Source organism: Geotrypetes seraphini, chromosome 16 (genome assembly GCF_902459505.1).
Source record: "Geotrypetes seraphini chromosome 16, aGeoSer1.1, whole genome shotgun sequence".
NCBI lineage: Eukaryota > Metazoa > Chordata > Amphibia > Gymnophiona > Dermophiidae > Geotrypetes > Geotrypetes seraphini.
Window position 1 is genome coordinate 50,227,236 of NC_047099.1, and position 19,330 is coordinate 50,246,565.

The 19,330-nt window shown below is 47.1% G+C and overlaps 1 protein-coding gene across 5 annotated transcripts in view; it reads left to right on the forward strand.

Annotated features, from left to right (window-relative positions):
* The window catches only part of TSPAN16 (tetraspanin 16), a 30,906-nt gene extending 11,829 nt beyond the window's left edge, over positions 1-19,077 (forward strand). For all 5 annotated transcript variants that reach the window (XM_033923565.1, XM_033923563.1, XM_033923564.1 and 2 more), the window contains 7 exons: positions 9,321-9,390; positions 11,066-11,272; positions 12,278-12,352; positions 14,942-15,049; positions 15,132-15,281; positions 16,123-16,206; positions 17,563-19,077. In XM_033923565.1, coding sequence (XP_033779456.1) covers positions 9,334-9,390; positions 11,066-11,272; positions 12,278-12,352; positions 14,942-15,049; positions 15,132-15,281; positions 16,123-16,206; positions 17,563-17,619 — 738 coding nt within the window. In that variant the 5' untranslated portion in view covers positions 9,321-9,333 and the 3' untranslated portion in view covers positions 17,620-19,077. The remainder of the gene's footprint in view (positions 1-9,320; positions 9,391-11,065; positions 11,273-12,277; positions 12,353-14,941; positions 15,050-15,131; positions 15,282-16,122; positions 16,207-17,562) is intronic.
* The last annotated feature ends 253 nt before the right edge of the window (positions 19,078-19,330 follow it).

Here is a 19,330-nt window from a genome sequence, read left to right on the forward strand (position 1 = left end):
GGTGATCACATAAACATCAAAAACAGGGACTTTACGCCTCGGTGAGAAAAAACGATTCCCACAAAACCTAAAATATAGGAAGAGAAGGGAAAAAAAGGTTTACATGAACTTATATATAGAAGAGAAGAGTAAGGGGGGATAGAATTACATTTAAGTGAAAAGCCAGGTTTTCAGTTACTTGCGGAATAATTGGAGGGAGCCCAGGTTCCGCAGCGGGGTAGTAAGGTCGTTCCAAAGACCTGTGATTCTGAAGAGAAGGGATTTTCCCAGTTTGCTTGCATAGCGAATACCGTGTAGAGAGAGGAAGGATAATTTATACCTTTGGGCGGGTCTGGTGGAGTCAGGACTCGAGGAGTTATAAGATAGTGGGATTAAGGGAGGAAGGATGCCGTGAATGATCTTAAAAGCCAGGCAGGAGCATTTCAAATGGATTCTGGAAATCACTGGGAGCCAGTGAAGTTTGGCTAAGAGTGGAGAGACATGATCAGACTTACGTTTTGCAAAGATCAACTTGGCTGCAGTATTCTGGATTAGCTGGAGTCTTTGAAGACTTTTTTTTGATAGGCTTAAGTAGATGGCATTGCAGTAGTCTAATTTGGAGAGGATGGATTGGACAAGGACGGCAAAATGTTGTTGGCAAAAATAGGATCTTACTTTCCTCAGCATGTGGAGGCTGAAAAAGCATGATTTAGCCAAGGAGTTGAGGTGGTCATTGAGGGAGAGAGAAGAATCGATAATGATGCCAAGGACCTTGCTTGAGAACTCAAGCTGCAGTGCAGCGCCTGAGGGTAGTGTGAAGAGGGTGGGCGGGTGTTCTAATTTTGGGCTGAGCCAGAGTAATTTTGTTTCTGATTCATTCAATTTCATCTGTACCGAAAAGGACCAGGAATGGAGTCTCATTATGCAAGCTGTAATGTTCTCGTGGAGGTTGGTGAGGTTCTGGTCTGTTTCAAGGAGGACAAGGATGTCATTCGCATATGTGTAGATTGTTTCAAGGGGGGAAAGTTGGAGGAGCTTCAGGGAGGACATGTAGATGTTAAAGAGGATAGGGGTGATCCCTGAGAGACACCGCAAGATGGTGTTCAAGGAACGGACATAGTACCATTTGTGTTGACAGTGTAGGAGCGAGAGCGAAGGAAGTTTGAGAACCACTTTAGGACGGTGGAATCAATTCCTATCTCGGAAAGTTGATAAAGTAGGATGTCGTGGTGGACAACATCGAAAGTTGCAGAGAGATCGAATTGTAATAGGACAGCAAATTTGTTACGAGAATGTAGTTGTTGCACCTTAGAAATTAAGGAAACTAGGAGGGATTCAGTGCTGAAGCTGGGTCTGAAGGGATGGAGGATGGAGAATCTCTCTAGGTAAGAAGAGAGCTGGGTGGCGACTATGGCCTCTAGCAGTTTAGTTAGGAGAGGGATATTTGCTATGGGGCGGTAGTTCGTTGGTAAGGAAGGGTCGAGATCGGCTTTTTTCAGACGAGGGGACAAGGCAATGTGTCCCATTTCTGTGGAGAACAGGCCCGATAGTAAAGCAGAATTTATAAGCCTGGTAAGGGAGGAGAAGGCCTGCGCGGGAATGTTTTCGTAAAGGTAGGAAGGGAAAGGATCCAGGATGCAATTGCAGGATTTCAATTTGAGACAGGGTTTAGCGATCTGGGATTCAGATACGAGTTCAAAGGCAGTCCAGGATCTATCAGCAGGGATAGGGTTGGAGTCGTTGGGAGGCAGAGAATTGTAAGAGACTGCTGGGGGGAAAGAACTCCGTAAGGTAGTAATCTTTTCGTTGAAAAATGTAGCTAGGTCGTTTGCGGATGGGGGGGGGAAAGGGGAAAGGTGGAGTCGTTTTTTGAGGTTAGGTTGCGCCAGATGTTGAACAATGTACTATTTTGGCTTTTTGATCTGGTGATTTTATCTCCATAGAAATTCTTCCTTGCTTTTTTTAGTACTGTGTTATAAGAACATAAGAACATAAGCAGTGCCTCCGCCGGGTCAGACCATAGGTCCATCCTGCCCAGCAGTCCGCTCCCGCGACGGCCCAAACAGGTCACGACCTGTCTAAATCACCAGAAGGGGCCCCCATGCCGCCTTGGTTTCTCTTCCTAGCCCTCCGGTCTTGCACATGCACGACCTGGGTTTCTATACTTATTTTCTGGTTAGCTTTCTCAATATCCCATGATCCCTTTATCCTTCAGGAATCCGTCCAGTCTCTGTTTGAATCCTTGTACCGTACTCTGCCTGATCATTTCCTCCGGTAGCGCATTCCAAGTGTCCACGACCCTTTGGGTGAAGAAAAAACTTTCTTGCATTCGTTTTGAACCTATCTCCCTTCAGTTTCTCCGAATGCCCCCTCGTACCTGTTGTCCCCTTCAGCCTGAAGAATCTGTCCCTATCCACCCTCTCTATGCCCCTCATGATTTTGAAGGTCTCTATCATATCACCCCTGAGCCTCCAACTTGATGTTGTCTCTCCAGGATTGTCTGTCTGAAGGGGATTTCGATTTTTTTCCATTTACGTTCCAGGGCTCGACATTTCTGCTTTAATTCCCTGTGGTATGGAAGATACCAGGGAGCCTTGCGGGAGTGGGAGATAGGTTTAGTAGACAAAGGGGCAAGAGCACGGTAGATAGACCTGGAAAGGGTTACCCAATTATGTCAGTTGGAATCTGGTTCGGTATGTTTAGGAAAAGGGGGGAGTGGGTTGAGAAATTGGGTCCAGAACATTCTCCTAGGACAAGCAGGATGAGTCAGCCACATATGGGTGTTGTCCCAACAGCTCCCAATTTGCGGATAAGCTCTCCAATAGCTCAGAGAGATTTTTTTTTTTTCTCTGAGCACATGCAGTGCCCGGGCCCCACTGGGCATGCCTGAGCCCTACCCATTTCCCCCTGCTTCCCCCTAATCCCCGTCTTTAGTTCAGTTCACTCGTGATTTTTTTGCGGTAGGTGATAGAGTTTGTGGGTCGGGGTGGAGTGCCAAGATGAGACATGAAAATGGGAAGGCAGAAAGAGCCTAGAAGGCGATCGGACCAGGGGACATGTTCCTGTAGTGCTTGTTTGGTTTTATTTGAATAAAAGAGAGCGATGCAGCAGTCTCTTTGGGTGTAAAAACAGCCCAGGCTTCCAGATTCAGTTCCACTCTGCAGAAGCAAAGTACAGTAAAACCTTGGTTTGCGAGCATAATTCGTTCCAGAAGCGTGCTCGTAAGCCAAAGCACTCGTAGATCAAAGCGAATTTCCCCATAGGAAATAATGGAAACTCGGACGATTCGTTCCACAACCCAGAAACTTTAATACAAAATACTGAATGCTGTGAGCGCTTGAGCTATGGGTAAACTGGACGTGATGCTTCTATTAGGTTCAGCTGCGCTTGGCGTTAGATGTGAACGCTTCAGCTGTGGGTTCTGATGACATGACACGCGATATGCGCTCGTATTATAAGACAACTTCACTCCCCATCCACTGTCTCCCCTGAAGTGGCCACGGGGCAGTGGACGGAGCAGAGGCGCTAGGGAGTGTGTCACACCAGTGTTCTTCAACCGCCGGTCCGTGGACCGGTGCCGGTCCACAGAAATTTCCTGCCGGTCCACAGGGCCAGCACGTGCATCAGGCCCAAAACAGTGTTCTTCAACCGCCGGTCCACGGTGCGATCGATGCGGCGTTACCTTCGAGCCAGCTCCCTCTTCCTCACTGATTCAGTGCACAAAGCCACGGGCGTCCTGCGCCTGAACCGGGAGCCTTCTCTCTGACGTCAGAGGGAAGGCTTCCAGATGAGGCAAGGGACGTGCAAGGTGCAATTAGTACTATTATGGGGGCGGGGTCTGGGGTGGAGATTGGGTAGAGGTGGGCGGGGTCTGGCCCAAGACTTAGCCCCGTGTTCTTCAACCTCCGGTCCACGGACCGATGCCGGTCCACAGAATAATTCTTTTATTTCTGCCGGTCCATAGGTGTAAAAAGGTTGAAAAACACTGTGCTAAATGATCATCCCCTGAAGTCCGAGAGCCTGCTGACCAGAACCTTTTCAGTCAGAGGGAAGGCTTCCAGATGAGGCACGGGACGCGCAAGGAGCCGCTGCCAGCAGCTTTGTGCACTGCATCAGTGAGGAAGAGGGAGCCGGCCTGAAGATAACACCGGGGGCGGCATAAAATGGCCAGGCGGGAGCAGGCCGGAAGGTAAGGCATAGCATGGAGGGAGGGAGACAACAAAGGTAGGGGGGAATGATTTTATTTTTGAATTTAGTGATTGAATTATGTCAATTTTGAGAACCGATGCCGGTCCACAGAATAATTCTTTTATTTCTGCCGGTCCACAGGTGTAAAAAGGTTGAAAAACACTGTGTCACAGCAAGGTGTGATTCCAGTTTGGGACACTCCTGCCTACCCTTCTCCATACACAACTACCATAATCAACGCCTTACACCTTGAATGGTGAGACCCTAGCAAGGACTGTAGCAGAACGAGACTTGGGGGTGATCATTAGAGAAGACATGAAGTCTGCCAATCAAGTGGAGAAAGCTTCATCCAAAGCTAGACAAATCATGGGTTGTATCCGAAGGAGCTTCGTCAGCCATAAACCCGAGGTCATAATGCCTTTGTACAGATCCATGGTGAGACCCCATCTGGAATACTGTGTACAATTCTGGAGGCCACATTACCACAAAGATGTGCGGAGAGTTGAGTCGGTTCAGAGAATGGCCACCCGGATGGTCTCAGGACTCAAGGATCTCCCGTATGGAGAATGGCTGGATAAGTTGCATCTATATTCACTCAAGGAACACAGAGAGAGGGGGGACATGATCGAGACGTTCAAATATGTCACGGGCCGTATCCAGGTGGAGGAAGATATCTTTTTTCTAAAAGGTCCCATGGCGTTGAAACTCAGGGGTGGGAAATTTCATGGTGACACCAGAAAATATTTCTTCACCGAAAGAGTGGTTGATCGCTGGAATAGTCTTCCACTGGAGGTGATTGAGGCCAGCAGCGTGTCAGATTTTAAGAAAAAAATGGGATTGGCACGTGGGATCTCTTCAAGGAGGGAGTTAGGGGGTGGGACATTGGTATGGGCAGACTAGATGGGCCTTGGCCCTTTTCTGCCGTCAGTTTCTATGTTTCTATGTTTAACCAGGCTTTACGCTTTCTACAAAAGCATGTCTGTACACTTTCATAATTCCCCAGGTGGATTGTTCCAGGAGAAAGCACGTTTGTCGTGTTTCTGCTCTGCACCTGAGCTTCCCTGGCTCTCAGTAGACACTTCAGATGAGCAGTTGGGAGTTACGAGGTTCACATGGAGCTGGGTGGATGTGGCAGAGCACTCACTGGTCTATTTTGTTGATGAAAGAGAACAGGCGTTACAAGGACAGGGTTTGTGAAGACGAGAAAGTCATTTGTAACTTCTTATTTATTCTGCTTGTACCAGCATCGAGGAAGACATTTTCCTGTTAGCTGTGGGTCCACTTGATGTCCTTCTGTGGCAGGACAGTCCCTCATGGTGAATTATGGAGGCGGGTGGAAGTAGGATAGAAACCAGGAGTAAGGAAAACTGAGCTGATGGTCTCAGAGGGGGGAAGCAAGTGGACTTCGTAAAGAGCAAGAATGGAGGTGGAACTGGGGGGCTATGACCAGTCCCTGACTTGGGCCTTGAAAGCCTGTTTATAACAAATGCATTTTGCTCACAAGATGTCAGTGGCTTCCAAAGTGACAGAGACTCCCAGGCACTGGTGGGTTAGGTCTCTGTAGGAGAAGGGACATGTTTTGGAGGGAAAGGACAGGTTTTTGCGATGGTTCATGAAGCGTGGAGTTGTGCTTGTCACCTTGGGATATGCAGGTGACCCAGCTGCGCTCCCTGACCTGTGCCTGACGAGGAAATGGTGGGATCTCCGGCAGGGAAACAGGGTTTGAGATCCACAGCTTTGGAGCAGGGTAGGTTGAGTTAGCAGAGCTCGAGCTCTCGCTGGGCTTTATGTATTAAAGAGAAGAATGTTTCCATTGTGAGGGAAGACATGACATTCTGTCCTTTAAGGACTTGGGAAGAGTGAGCTGGCTGTAGTAGGACCGTGGTCTTTGCCCCTGTAAAACAGAAACCCCATAAAGCTAATGGAGGGAGTTGGGCATTTTCCAGCGGTTCTGGGGTGTTGGGGGAGGATGCGGTACGGACTGCGTGACCCAGAGGCAGACTGAGTATGAAGATATGGCCCCCCCTGACAATCGAAAGAGGTAAGAGAATTTAGAAAAGAAATTCACACATTCTCAGAAAAGCCGTTTCTGGGCATTAGGAGACTGAATCCATCCACGGTGTTGTCAGATGACACCACTACGCATGTGGCCGACTCATCCTGCTTGTCCACAGAAAAGAGAAATTTCCAGTTGACCTAGAGCAGGGTTGTCCAACGTCGTTCCTCAAGGGCCGCAAGCAAGCCGGGTGTTCAGGATTTCCCCAATGAATTTGCATGAGATCTATTTGCACGCACTGCTTCCATTGTATGCAAATAGATCTCATGCATATTCATTGGGGAAATCCTGAAAATCCAGCCTGGCGAGGGCCGAGGTTGGACACCCCTGACCTAGAGCCATCTGGAAAGGCTGGTACCATGTTGGTTTGGCCCTGTCGTATTTATAGATTTCCAAGAAACATTGGAACCACAAATCGAGAGATGAATCTAAGCAAAACCAGAACTGGACTCCTCTCTCAGACGGCGGTCCCTAATTCTACACTGCTATGGCACTAGTTTTCAAGAGATCCAAAATGTATACGTGCTAAAACCATGTGTGCAGTGTATTCATCAAAGCTCTTTTTGTAGTTATAAAACTACACTCAAAATGGTTTAGAAGCATTTTCCCATCTGTCCTGGTGGGTTCACAATCTATCTAATGTACTTGGGGCAGGATTAAGTGACTCGCCCTGGGTCACAGGGAGCAGCGTGGGGTTGAACCCACAACCTCAGGGTAGCTCTAACCACTACACCACACTCTCCTCCAATACAATATCAGGTGTGGGCCAAGTCTAGGACAATGAAGCCATTGTGACATCACTGCTGAGGTTGGCTCTTATTGGTGGAATGAGGCATTATGACATCAGGGAAAGGGCCTGGTGGGCTCACACTCTGTCTAATGTCCCTGGAGGAGTGAAGGATTAGGTGACTTGCCCAAGGTCACAGGGAGCAGCATGGGGTTTGAACCCACAACCTCAGGGTAGCTCTAACCACTACACCACACTCTCCTCCAATACAATATCAGGTGTGGGCCAAGTCTAGGACAATGAAGCCATTGTGACATCACTGCTGAGGTTGGCTCTTATTGGTGGAATGAGGCATTATGACATCAGGGAAAGGGCCTGGTGGGCTCACACTCTGTCTAATGTCCCTGGAGGAGTGAAGGATTAGGTGACTTGCCCAAGGTCACAGGGAGCAGCATGGGGTTTGAACCCACAACCTCAGGGTAGCTCTAACCACTACACCACACTCTCCTCCAATACAATATCAGGTGTGGGCCAAGTCTAGGACAATGAAGCCATTGTGACATCACTGCTGAGGTTGGCTCTTATTGGTGGAATGAGGCATTATGACATCAGGGAAAGGGCCTGGTGGGCTCACACTCTGTCTAATGTCCCTGGAGGAGTGAAGGATTAGGTGACTTGCCCAAGGTCACAGGGAGCAGCGTGGGGTTGAACCCACAACCTCAGGGTAGCTCTAACCACTACGCCACACTCTCCTCCAATACAATATCAGGTGTGGGCCAAGTCTAGGACAATGAAGCCATTGTGACATCACTGCTGAGGTTGGCTCTTATTGGTGGAATGAGGCATTATGACATCAGGGAAAGGGCCTGGTGGGCTCACACTCTGTCTAATGTCCCTGGAGGAGTGAAGGATTAGGTGACTTGCCCAAGGTCACAGGGAGCAGCGTGGGGTTTGAACCCACAACCTCAGGGTGCTGATGCTGTAGTTCTAACCACTGCACCACACTCTCCTTATGATACCAGGAAGGGCCTGGGAAGCTGTGTGTAAAGCCCAACTCTCTGCCTGAGGTGATGATGTTCTAATTCATACCTTAGAGCTAGCTATGCATTGAGCCGCTCTGTGCCCAATACTGTAACTAAATTATATGCAAAAAATGCAGACAAACACGGGAGCGCAGGCTGGCCACCATGCAAATGGCTGCACGCAGCAGAGTCAGCCTTCCTCTTAACCCCACATTCAGTGATGCAATCTCCTCAGCTCCTCATCCCCATCACTACAACTGGCACAAGAGAGGAAACTGCGTTCACCAACACTGGCCCAGAAAAACGAGCTAAGCTTCTTCTCCAGCTCAGAGTATGTGCTAAATCCCCACCATTAGAAAGTCAGACGTTGAGTCTTTGGGCTGTGGCACACTGGGTTTCATAGCGAATGCCTCCATTACCATTGGATTTCACTGGGCAGTGTGCCACTATCTTTCTTCACACCCTGGAATTCGTTGCCAGAGAATGTGGTGAAGGCAGTTAGCTTTGCAGGGTTTAAAAAAAAGGTTTGGCTAATTTCCTAAAAGAGAAGTCCATAGGACATTATTGAGATGGCTTGGGGAAATCCACTGCTTATTCCTAGGATAAACAGCACAAAATCTGTTTTACTCCTTGGGATCTAGCTAGGTACTTGGGACCTGTTGGAAACAGGATACTGGTCTTGATGGACCTTTGGACTTTCCCAATATAGCAACTCTTATGTTCTTAGGTGAGCCAAGTCAAGGACAATGAAGCCATTGTGACATCACTGCTGAGGTTGGCTCTTAGGCATTGGTGGAATGAGACATTATGACATCATAATATCAGCTCTGGAGTGTTGCTACTCTTTGGGCTTCTGCCAGGGACTTGGGACCTGGGTTGGCCACCGTTGGATACAGGATACTGGGCTTGATGGATCTTCGGTCTGTTCCACTATAGCAATTCTTATGTACGTTTTTCTCATGAACTAAACTCCTTAGAGCATAGGGCAGCCCCAACAGCATGGAGAATTGTGCAGAGCCCATGCTAAGCTGGGCAAAACTTCCCACACTGCGACGTCGTCCTCTTGAATGTGATCATTACATTTGAACAGGACGAACCTGTGTGCAGTGTCACCTGGCCTCTTATGTTATATCAAAATGCATCCCACCTTCGCCGTTGCACTGGGGTTGCTCGTTGCACAGCTGGTGAGGGTCGATTTAATTATTTCACGACTTTTCCAGAGGTGCCTCTTGTGGAGTTAGAAAGTTACAGAGCAACGTCTGCCTTCTTGCAGGAGGGGGCTGTAAACGTACCTTTACCGTGTGACCTTCTGACCCTGTACCATAACCTTTTCCTCTCTGTGTTGTAGGTGACAGAAGAACATGGGGTGTTTCGTCTTCCTGAAAACCATGATGTTCATCTTCAACAGCATAATATTTGTAAGTGAGAATGGCACCGAAAACTAGAGGCAGTCCCCGGGTTAAGAACGAGTTCCCTTTTTGAAGCTGTTCTTAAGCCGGATTTGTACGTAACTCAGATCCCTAAGCTACGGCACGCACAACCACACACTGTTCTTAACGTGGCCATGCATTAACCCTGAATCTGCTGCAGGAGAAGTGTAGGAGTCTTTGCCACTGGAAATACCGCTCAGTGAAGTCGAATGAAGCCGCGACGGCGTTCTTAAGTGTGAGTCGTACTGGAGTCGGGCGTCTGTAACTCGGGGACTGCCTCCAATTAAAAAAACTGCTTGTTGCAGGTTTCCGGATCTCGCTGCGCCTTGTCAGGTAGAAGCCGACGTTTCAGCCACCATGCTGTGGCTTTCTTCAGGGTACGCTGTGAGGTCTGCAAGCACGATGCCAGCTGCGGAAACCCTGAGAGAACACAGAACCCAGCTTCACGAGGAGAACATCTTAAACTTGCCAGAAACTTTTTCATTCTAGGGGGGGGGGGGATAGACCAACTGATTTTCCCCCCAGAATTCAAATTGGTGACCAACGGACTGCCCTGTTCCCAATCAGGTCAACGTACCCTCTATTTACAAAGACAAACTGCAGACCTCACAGCGTACCCTGAAGAAAGCCACAGCATGGTGGCCGAAACGTCGGCTTCTACCTGGCAAGACGCAGCGAGACCCGGAAACCTGAAACAAGGTGTTACGTGATCGTATTTTTTACCATTGTGGATGATTTTAATTGCAGTATTTTGCAAATAATTCAAAATACTGCAATTAAAATCATCCACAATGGTAAAAAATACGATCACGTAACACCTTTTTTAATAGACTCGCATTGGCTTCCTATTAACCAATGAATAACCTACAAAATCTTACTTCTAACATTTAAAATATTATCCACTAATGAACCACAATTCATAGACCGATTTCTAATCCCATATAACTCGACTCGCTCCCTACGATCCACAACACAAGGGCTGCTTACGGTTCCTTCTTTGAAGATCATCGGAACCAGACGTCATGACATATTTTCAGTTATGGCCCCTCTTACCTGGAATACTCTCCCCTGATATATTAGAGAAGTTAAAGATCTGAATTTATTTAAAACCAACCTAAAAACATTCCTTTTCAAAGCTTCTTTTAATGTTTAAAACATATTCTTTTTTTAAACCAGTTTAATTTGATCCTAAAATATTTCATTTTAAAGTTTCTTTTACTTTTTAAAACAATTCTTTAAACCCCAATCCTAATGTTTTCTCCTCTACTTGGTTCTCCTGAGAAACAGCAATTTTTTAACTTTTACCCACCTTTGTCCCTTCCTCATGTACCGCAGTTGGTCTGTACTGTCTGTTAGTGATTTCTTACCCCCCCCCTTCTTAAGGTTGTATATATATAACATATTTTTAAGTGTTACTCGCTTAGTATGTAATAAGCGATTTATCACATTTAATAAAACTTGAAACTTGAAACAAGCACAATGCCAGCAGCGGAAACCCTGAGAGAACCTCATTTAAAAAAACGGGCCACACTTCCCTTTCTCGTAGGTTCATGACTGTCGTGACTTTCTTTGCCACCGGCCTCTGTTTATTGCGGATCCTTATTAAGGGCCCAGAATTCAGCGTCGCAGGGTCTGATTCAGGTGTCCTTTTCCTCCCCCACAGGTCGGCGGCGCGGCGGTGCTGGGCATCGGAATCTGGGTGAAAGTGGACGGGGGCTCTTTTGTGAACATCCTGGGAGTGGCAGCTCCGCAGCTGACTCAGCTGATAAACGTGGGGTATCTCTGCATCGCCATCGGATCCTTCCTCCTGCTCATGGGGTTCCTGGGCTGTTACGGAGCAGTGAAAGAGAACAGATGCATGCTGATGCTGGTGAGTTCTAATCCCCGCTCTGCCCCCCCCCCTCCAATTCTCAAGAGGGATAGGTTTCTAAGTGGGCTTGTTTTGTGCTGAACCATTCTATCTCATGAGTTTTGCTTTACCCAGCTTTGAGCTAGATTTTATTATAATTTATAAAGAGGTCCCTTAACCCAGTGGTTCCCAACCCTGTCCTGGAGGAACACCAGGCCAATCGGGTTTTCAGGCTAGCCCTAATGAATATGCATGAAGCAAATTTGCATGCCTATCACTTCCATCATATGCAAATCTCTCTCATGCATATTCATTAGGGCTAGCCTGAAAACCCGATTGGCCTGGTGTTCCTCCAGGACAGGGTTGGGAATCACTGCCTTAACCTACCCTTGTAAATGTATTGTAGTTAAAATCAGACCAGTTAAAATCTTTTCTAGAGCTAAAAAAGATAACCTGATGGAATAGGAATGGTGAATTTGGAAGATGATAGCCAAACTTGAGCTAAGCCTTATTTTGTTAAGGTTTTTCTTTTGCTGCTTCTCATCGTATTGGTGGTAATTCCCCTTATGATATTGGGGTCTAAGGACGGATAAGTAATTTTCTTAATTGCGTATAATTTTGACAGTATATACTTATTTTATTCTCCTGTATTTCTTTTTTTTTTTTTTAATTCTTTATTCATTTTCATATTTTACATCAAGTGCACAAAATGTTAAATCTCCTGTATTTCTTTAACAAGAAGTTTATTTTCTTGTAAATTTGATTTGGAAAATTTGATAAAGAATTTAAAAAAAAAGAGGCCTCTAAGTATGGCTCACGGGAGTGCTGAAAACCCCGGAGTTACGTATCGAGTTCCAGCAGTTCAGATACCAGAAGGCAGACGGACACAGACCCGTGCCAAAGACTTCCTGGTTTTCCACTGACTCCAAGATCCGGCGCCCAGTCCAGACAGCGTCAGGGTGCGTGCTTCAGGGCTTTGCAAAAGGAGCGCTTTATAATCAGTCTCTAATCTGCTTGCTCCTGCAGTTCTTCTCCATCATTCTCTTCATCTTCATAGCAGAGGTGGCGGGAGCTGTCGTGGTCCTCGCCTTCTCCGCCGTGGTGAGTCACATACGAACGCGTGCGTGCGCATGCCAGGGAGTGTCAAAGAATAGGCGTGAAAGAGCTAGTTCTGCCTCTCAGTCAGTACTAAAAAACGTCCACCGTGGTTAGACTCAGTGATTGAAGCTTGTGCTGGTGGGAGCAAATGACCCTCGATAACTAGTTCAGTGGCTCTCAGGCCCTTCCTTTTCAGGGGATCGGTCGGATTATCCTGAATGAATATGCTTAAGATATATTTGCCTATAACAGAGCCAGTGCATGCAAATACTCTGATCATTAGGAAAATGAAACAGGTCTGTGGCCCTCCAGAAGAGCTGTGAGTATGAATTAGAGAGACTTTCACATGCCAGAGGCCCCGTCTATGAGAATTCATCTTCTGTATCATCACTGGGGACCTTCTGGAAATCTGACTGGCTATGGAGCCCCCAGGACAGGACTGGAAACCCTGAATTAGGGATACCAGTATGGGAGGTCCCAGAATACTCCAGGTCCTTAGGATCAGGCCGAGCCGACCTGCCCCCCCCTCCCTCCCTCCTCAGCATCTATGAACTTCTAATTCCGGTTTCCTGGAAAAGCCAATGAATGGCGGGGGAGCGGCACTCAGGACTGGCTCAGTATCTTGCCTCCGAGATACCTGTGTGGTCAGGAGCCTGTCACCCATACACAGACATATTTGGGGAGACAGGGCTGACACAGCCCAAGAGTAGGGTTACCAGCAATAAAAGAGGGTATATGCCCCCCCCCCCTCAAGTCTTGTCTCTTCTTACCCATCCGGACCATGTCTGGAGGGTATCCAGACAAAGCTCCCAGTGTAGGGCCTTCCAAAACCCAGACAAACTGCTGGGTTTTGTAAATCCAACCAGATGTCTGGTATCCCAACAGATTAGGGACTTGAAAGTAAATTGAGCTGAAGTGTGTGCGTTGGTGGGGCGGGAGATAAGGCTGACGTTTTACCTGAGGCACCCTATTAGGAAGAAACAAAGACAAGAAACTGGGCCACTTTTAAAGCAGAAGAAGGACGAGACCATGTCCGCTGAGCAGAGATCTGCATTAGAGCATGACACAGGGACAAATCTGTCCCCGTCTCTGCAGGAACTCAATTTCCACGATCCTGCGAGTTTTGGCACTGTCCCATTCCTGTAAGCTCTTGCCTCAACCGCACAAGCCTCGAACAGGAAAATGAGTTCCAGTGAGGACGGGGAAAAATTTGTCCAGAAGAGGGAATGATAAAGTGTGAAAAAGAAAGATATAAAGAACGAGGGAACGAGAAAGGAAAAAGAAAAAATGAAAGAATGAGGGAACGAGAAAAAAGGAAAATGAAAGAATGAGGGAATGATAAAGTGGGAAAAAGAAAGATATAAAGAACGAGGGAACGAGAAAGAAGGAAAAAGAAAAAATGAAAGAATGAGGGAACGAGGGAACGAGAAAAAAGGAAAATGAAAGAATGAGGGAATGATAAAGTGTGAAAAAGAAAGATATAAAGAACGAGGGAACGAGAAAGAAGGAAAAAGAAAAAATGAAAGCATGAGGGAATGATAAAGTGTGAAAAAGAAAGATATAAAGAACGAGGGAACGAGAAAAAAGGAAAATGAAAGAATGAGGGAATGATAAAGTGTGAAAAAGAAAGATATAAAGAACGAGGGAACGAGAAAGAAGGAAAAAGAAAAAATGAAAGAATGAGGGAACGAGGGAACGAGAAAAAAGGAAAATGAAAGAATGAGGGAATGATAAAGTGTGAAAAAGAAAGATATAAAGAACGAGGGAACGAGAAAGAAGGAAAAAGAAAAAATGAAAGAATGAGGGAATGATAAAGTGTGAAAAAGAAAGATATAAAGAACGAGGGAACGAGAAAGAAGGAAAAAGAAAAAATGAAAGAATGAGGGAATGATAAAGTGTGAAAAAGAAAGATATAAAGAACGAGGGAACGAGAAAGAAGGGAAAAGAAAAAATGAAAGAATGAGGGAACGAGGGAATGAGAAAAAAGGAAAATGAAAGAATGAGGGAATGATAAAGTGTGAAAAAGAAAGATATAAAGAACGAGGGAACGAGAAAGAAGGAAAAAGAAAAAAATGAAAGAATGAGGGAACGAGGGAACGAGAAAAAAGGAAAATGAAAGAATGAGGGAATGATAAAGTGTGAAAAAGAAAGATATAAAGAACGAGGGAACGAGAAAGAAGGAAAAAGAAAAAATGAAAGAATGAGGGAATGATAGTGTGAAAAAGAAAGATATAAAGAACGAGGGAACGAGAAAGAAGGAAAAAGAAAAAATGAAAGAATGAGGGAACGAGAAAAAAAGAAAATGAAAGAATGAGGGAATGATAAAGTGTGAAAAAGAAAGATATAAAGAACGAGGGAATGAGAAAAATGAAAGAATGAGGGAATGATAGTGTGAAAAAGAAATATATAAAGAACGAGGGAACGAGAAAAAAGGAAAATGAAAGAATGAGGGAATGATAAAGTGTGAAAAAGAAAGATATAAAGAACGAGGGAATGAGAAAGAAGGAAATTTGTCCACTCACGAGCCTGCATTCTCCTATAGCCCCCCCTCCCCTCCCACTCATCCTGTGTCCCGTGACTTTTGTCTTCCAGTCTCAGATCTTCTTGGACCACCTGAGCGGCTGGGCAATGAAGACACTACGAGAGGACTACGGGACGCAGCCCGACATCACCCTGATCTGGAACACCGCCATGAAAGAGGTAAGACCCAGCGCAGAGGGGCAGGTGCTCCGGTTTTCTTCCCCGCAGAGAACTCACCGCCCACCTCTCTCTCTCTTTGCAGCTCAAGTGCTGCGGATTCAATAATTACACGGATTTCAACAAATCGAACTTCTTTCGAGAACATAACAACACCTACCCGTCGCCTTGCTGCTCCAGCACCGGCACCAGCAAAGACCCCTGCACATCCCCCAACCTCCACGACAACGTGAAGGTGAGCACAGAGGATGACACGGGAACTCAATCTCCCCATTCCGTCCCCGTGAGTTTTGTCATTGTCCCTGCCCCATTCCTCTAAGCTCTGCCTTAATTGCACTAGCCTAGATTTTCAAGTGTTTGAGGACGGAGCTTAGGCATTGGTGGAATGAGGCATTATGACATCACAATCTGAGCTCCAGAATGTTGCTACTTAGGATTTTCAAGTGTTTGAGGACGGAGCTTAGGCATTGGTGGAATGAGGCATTATGACATCACAATCTCAGCTCTATAATGTTGCTACTTAGGATTTTCAAGTGTTTGAGGACGGAGCTTAGGCATTGGTGGAATGAGGCATTATGACATCACAATCTGAGCTCCAGAATGTTGCTACTTAGGATTTTAAATGAGGCTTGTGCAGATGAGGATGGAGCTTGCAGGAATGGGGCAGGGGCAGGAAAAGAACTCATGGGGACGGGAAAATGAGTAACCACGGGGACGGGGAAAAATTTGTCCCCGTGTAATTCTCTAAGTGAGCACAGTTTTGGCTACGTGAAGGGACAACGGGAACTATATCAGTGTCTATATTAATCACCCAGTAGATACAAAACTAGGCCATAAGAATCAATTCTGTTACTCTCATTAGGATCAGAGCAATGGCCCTAGAGCTATATCAGTCATGGCTCAAGCAAAGAGAGCAGGGAAACAAGCAAAAGTCTTCCCTTAGAGCACAAGCCCCTTGGGATACAGTCCCTGATGCCCCTCTAGTGACACCTGCTGCCCCCTATCCCACCCTCCCTGATTGCAACCCACTTCTAGAATTGCTTTCTGACCCCTCCTCCGTGCTTTTTTCCTTCTAGGGATGCTATCTGGAATTTCAAGAGTTCCTCAGCAAAAATGGAAAAATTGTTGGCGGCGTGGCCCTAGGGATCTGTGCGTTAGAGGTAGGTTGTTAATTGAGTTCTCGTCTCTGCCCTCATTTGGCAGCTGTTTGTGCTGTAGTCTCCAGGGTTTTAGATTCCGGGTGTTGCTTTCTCCTCCGCTAAGGGCTTGCCGTAGCTGGGGCTAGTCTGTTTGTACCACGGCCACTGTGCACGGCTTAGGAGTACTGAGAAAACGGACAGAGGCAGGTGGCACCGTATAGGCTTAAGGAGCTGATCGAGGCCAGAGTCCGCTTCCTCAGCTGCAGGAAGGGACTTTGGCCCTCGAAAGTTCAAGTCTCAAAAACTGCCTAGTCTATAAGGTGGCACCTGCCTCTGTCCGTTGTTAACATGGTCGCCCCCCTTTTAAAGTTTTCAGAGCCATCTGGGTCTCCTCGGCCTGTTCACAGGTGCTAGCTGAACGGAGGAGTTAAAAATGCAGTAATCTCGAGGCTGGCATGCAGCAGGGTTGGCTTTGAGGTGTAATTTCAGTGCAGTACAAATGATCCCAGTGGGCCGAGCATACGTGTTTTCACCAAACGAGCTGCCAGAGATCATTTCACAAATGACAGTAACTGTTGATCCTCTGGGAGGCCACAGATATGCTGGAACATAACAGGCCCAGCCTGTGGTAGATCTTGCAAGAGTGGGCCAAGGGAACAGTTCTTTGAAGGGCTGAGGGACACAGGAGCAGCTCACAGAGACCATGAAACAGCCAGCAAGTCTCCGAGACTGCCTGTACAGTAGCTTAGTGAGGGTAGAAGGCAGCTGGGTCAGTAGTTACCCAGCCCCACACCTCTTTAAATCTTCACCAAGCCTGCTGCTCACACTGACGTTGGCTTTCCCTCTGAAGTAGAGAATGACACGTCCTGTCCCCCGGGTTTTGTCCCTCTACCATTCCTGTAAGCTCTGCCTTAACTGCACAAGCCTGGAACACTTATGATATTCAAGTGTTTGAGGCTTATGCAGATGAGGACGGAGGTTTCAGGGCTAGGGCAGGGACAGGAAAAGAGCTCACGGGGACGAGATGGGGAAAAATTTGTCCCCATGCCATTCTCCACTCTGAAGTCACTTCCTGGCCTCACGACCCGGAAGTGATTTCAGAGGTTGCCAGGCCAGCGCGAGCTTGCGCTGGTGAAGATTTTAAAGAGGTGGGGGGAAGGGAGGGTGTGAGCATGGCATGGATGGGGGCAGGGAACTGCCAGTACCCCCACCAAGCTGGCACCTGGGGCAGTTCGCCCCCCCCCCCCCCCCCTTACCCCACCACTGGCTGGTGGACTTTGTGACATGCTCCGATCTCATCTTTTCCTGTCTCTGTTTTTCTGGCTGTGTGTATTGGGCTTCACCTGCTCACCGGGTTCTGTGCTTCTCTCGTTTCAGCTGGCTGCCATGGCGGTCTCCCTCATCCTTTTCTGTCAGATTAGCTCAAAGGCCTGAACATGAAGCACCTCAGCTCTGGCACCTCATGCACGATGGACTCTAATCACACATACACACACTGCATCACACCCGACGACCTCAACTAGCTTATGGGGGAAAAGGATTGCCATCTGCTGTCTTCACAGAGCCCACCCAAGTTAATAGCAAGATGGACAGGAGCCCACAAACCCAGAAAAGACCAGCAGCTCCGTTTCTGATCACAGGTTTGCAAGAGCAGCAACTTCAGACAGGGACACAAGCTACAGAGCAAACTGCAACCACGATGGGAAAAAATAAAAGGTGCTTCTCTTTCAAACCTGTGCGAGAGGAATAAAGAGACATAACCCAAGCTTTGAACCCATAGCCAACCTTGAGCCCTGGTTCCTGCCCTTTGTGGACGTCAGAATACAGGAGCAAAGCGAGGGACACTTTCTCTTTTCCCACTCTGAACCGGCTCTATCCTCTTCGAGAACCCGATTCAAAGAGGGAGAGCGCTTATTCCTCGGAAAATCAGCATAAAATGGATTTTGCTACTTGGGATCTAGCTGGGTTCTTGGGACCTGGGTCGGCCACTGCTGGGAACAGGGTCCTGAGCTCAATGGACCTTTGATCGGTCCCAGTACACCAACTCTTATGTTCTTACGATGCCCTCTGTAAGGCCGCTAGAGAGATGTAATGCCGAAACCCATGAAGTGATAGCTTAAGAACAGAAACTCCTGCCTCAGGTGGAGGTGGTTATTCAGCTGAGGTGGGGGGAATGGGCCATGGGTCACCCAGTGATAAAATTAATTCTCTCCTGCTGATCTTATGGGCTACTGTTGGTCTGTCCATGGCTCAGACCCCCTTTGCAAGTGTTACACCTTTACACGACTGAAAAACACACATACTCACAGAACGTACACACACTTTAGGCCAGGACTGAGGATGACTGAACACTAAATAAGGCAGCGAAGGTACTTTGAACATTATCTGGAAGAGGGTGATGACTGTTCAGAAGTTGCTGAGAATAGAGTTAATAACAAAATTGGTGGAGTCCAACGTGCAGGCTGGCTTGCGACGCAGCGGAATACAAAAATGAAGTAGAGATAGCCGTCTTGTATGCTAGGCACGGACCTGGACCCTCAGCAGAAGCCCCTGGATTCTCTACTTTTAAACTATTATTCCGTTAAACCCAAGACAACTTGAACACACACACACAGGGATGCTGACGTCTGAAAACGATGAAGCATGGTGCCCTCAAAATCCAGCCATCCTGATACCACGGAAGGAAGCCCAGGTAATTAGGAAATCATGATATCGCAACCCTCCGAGCCAATGGGTGCTCTTTATACTGATGGCATCACCTACAACATTTAGATTGTATTTAAGGAAACATTAATGTGCTGAAATATTTTATGCTACATGTCGCAGAAAGGAGGTCATTGCTGACGCTGGGCTAAGCCCCTCCAGCACGTCTGGTATTAAAGCTTATGAAGTCTCTAAGAAACTTATCTCGCCTCTCCCAGAAATTAAGGAAAATTCCACTACCCCCCCATTCACCTGGGGTTTGGGCAGTCTCAAGCCCACTTCAAACCTTTCAGAGTCAAGCCCAGCCAGACCTTAGCTTTCTGGGGCCAAAATACATATTAAAAGTTGTCAAGTGTCTTGTCTGCTCCAGGCAGTGACCCCAGAGTCTGAGACAGGGAAACCGTATTGCTTGTCAGATCACAAGAGGAAAACAGATGTACAC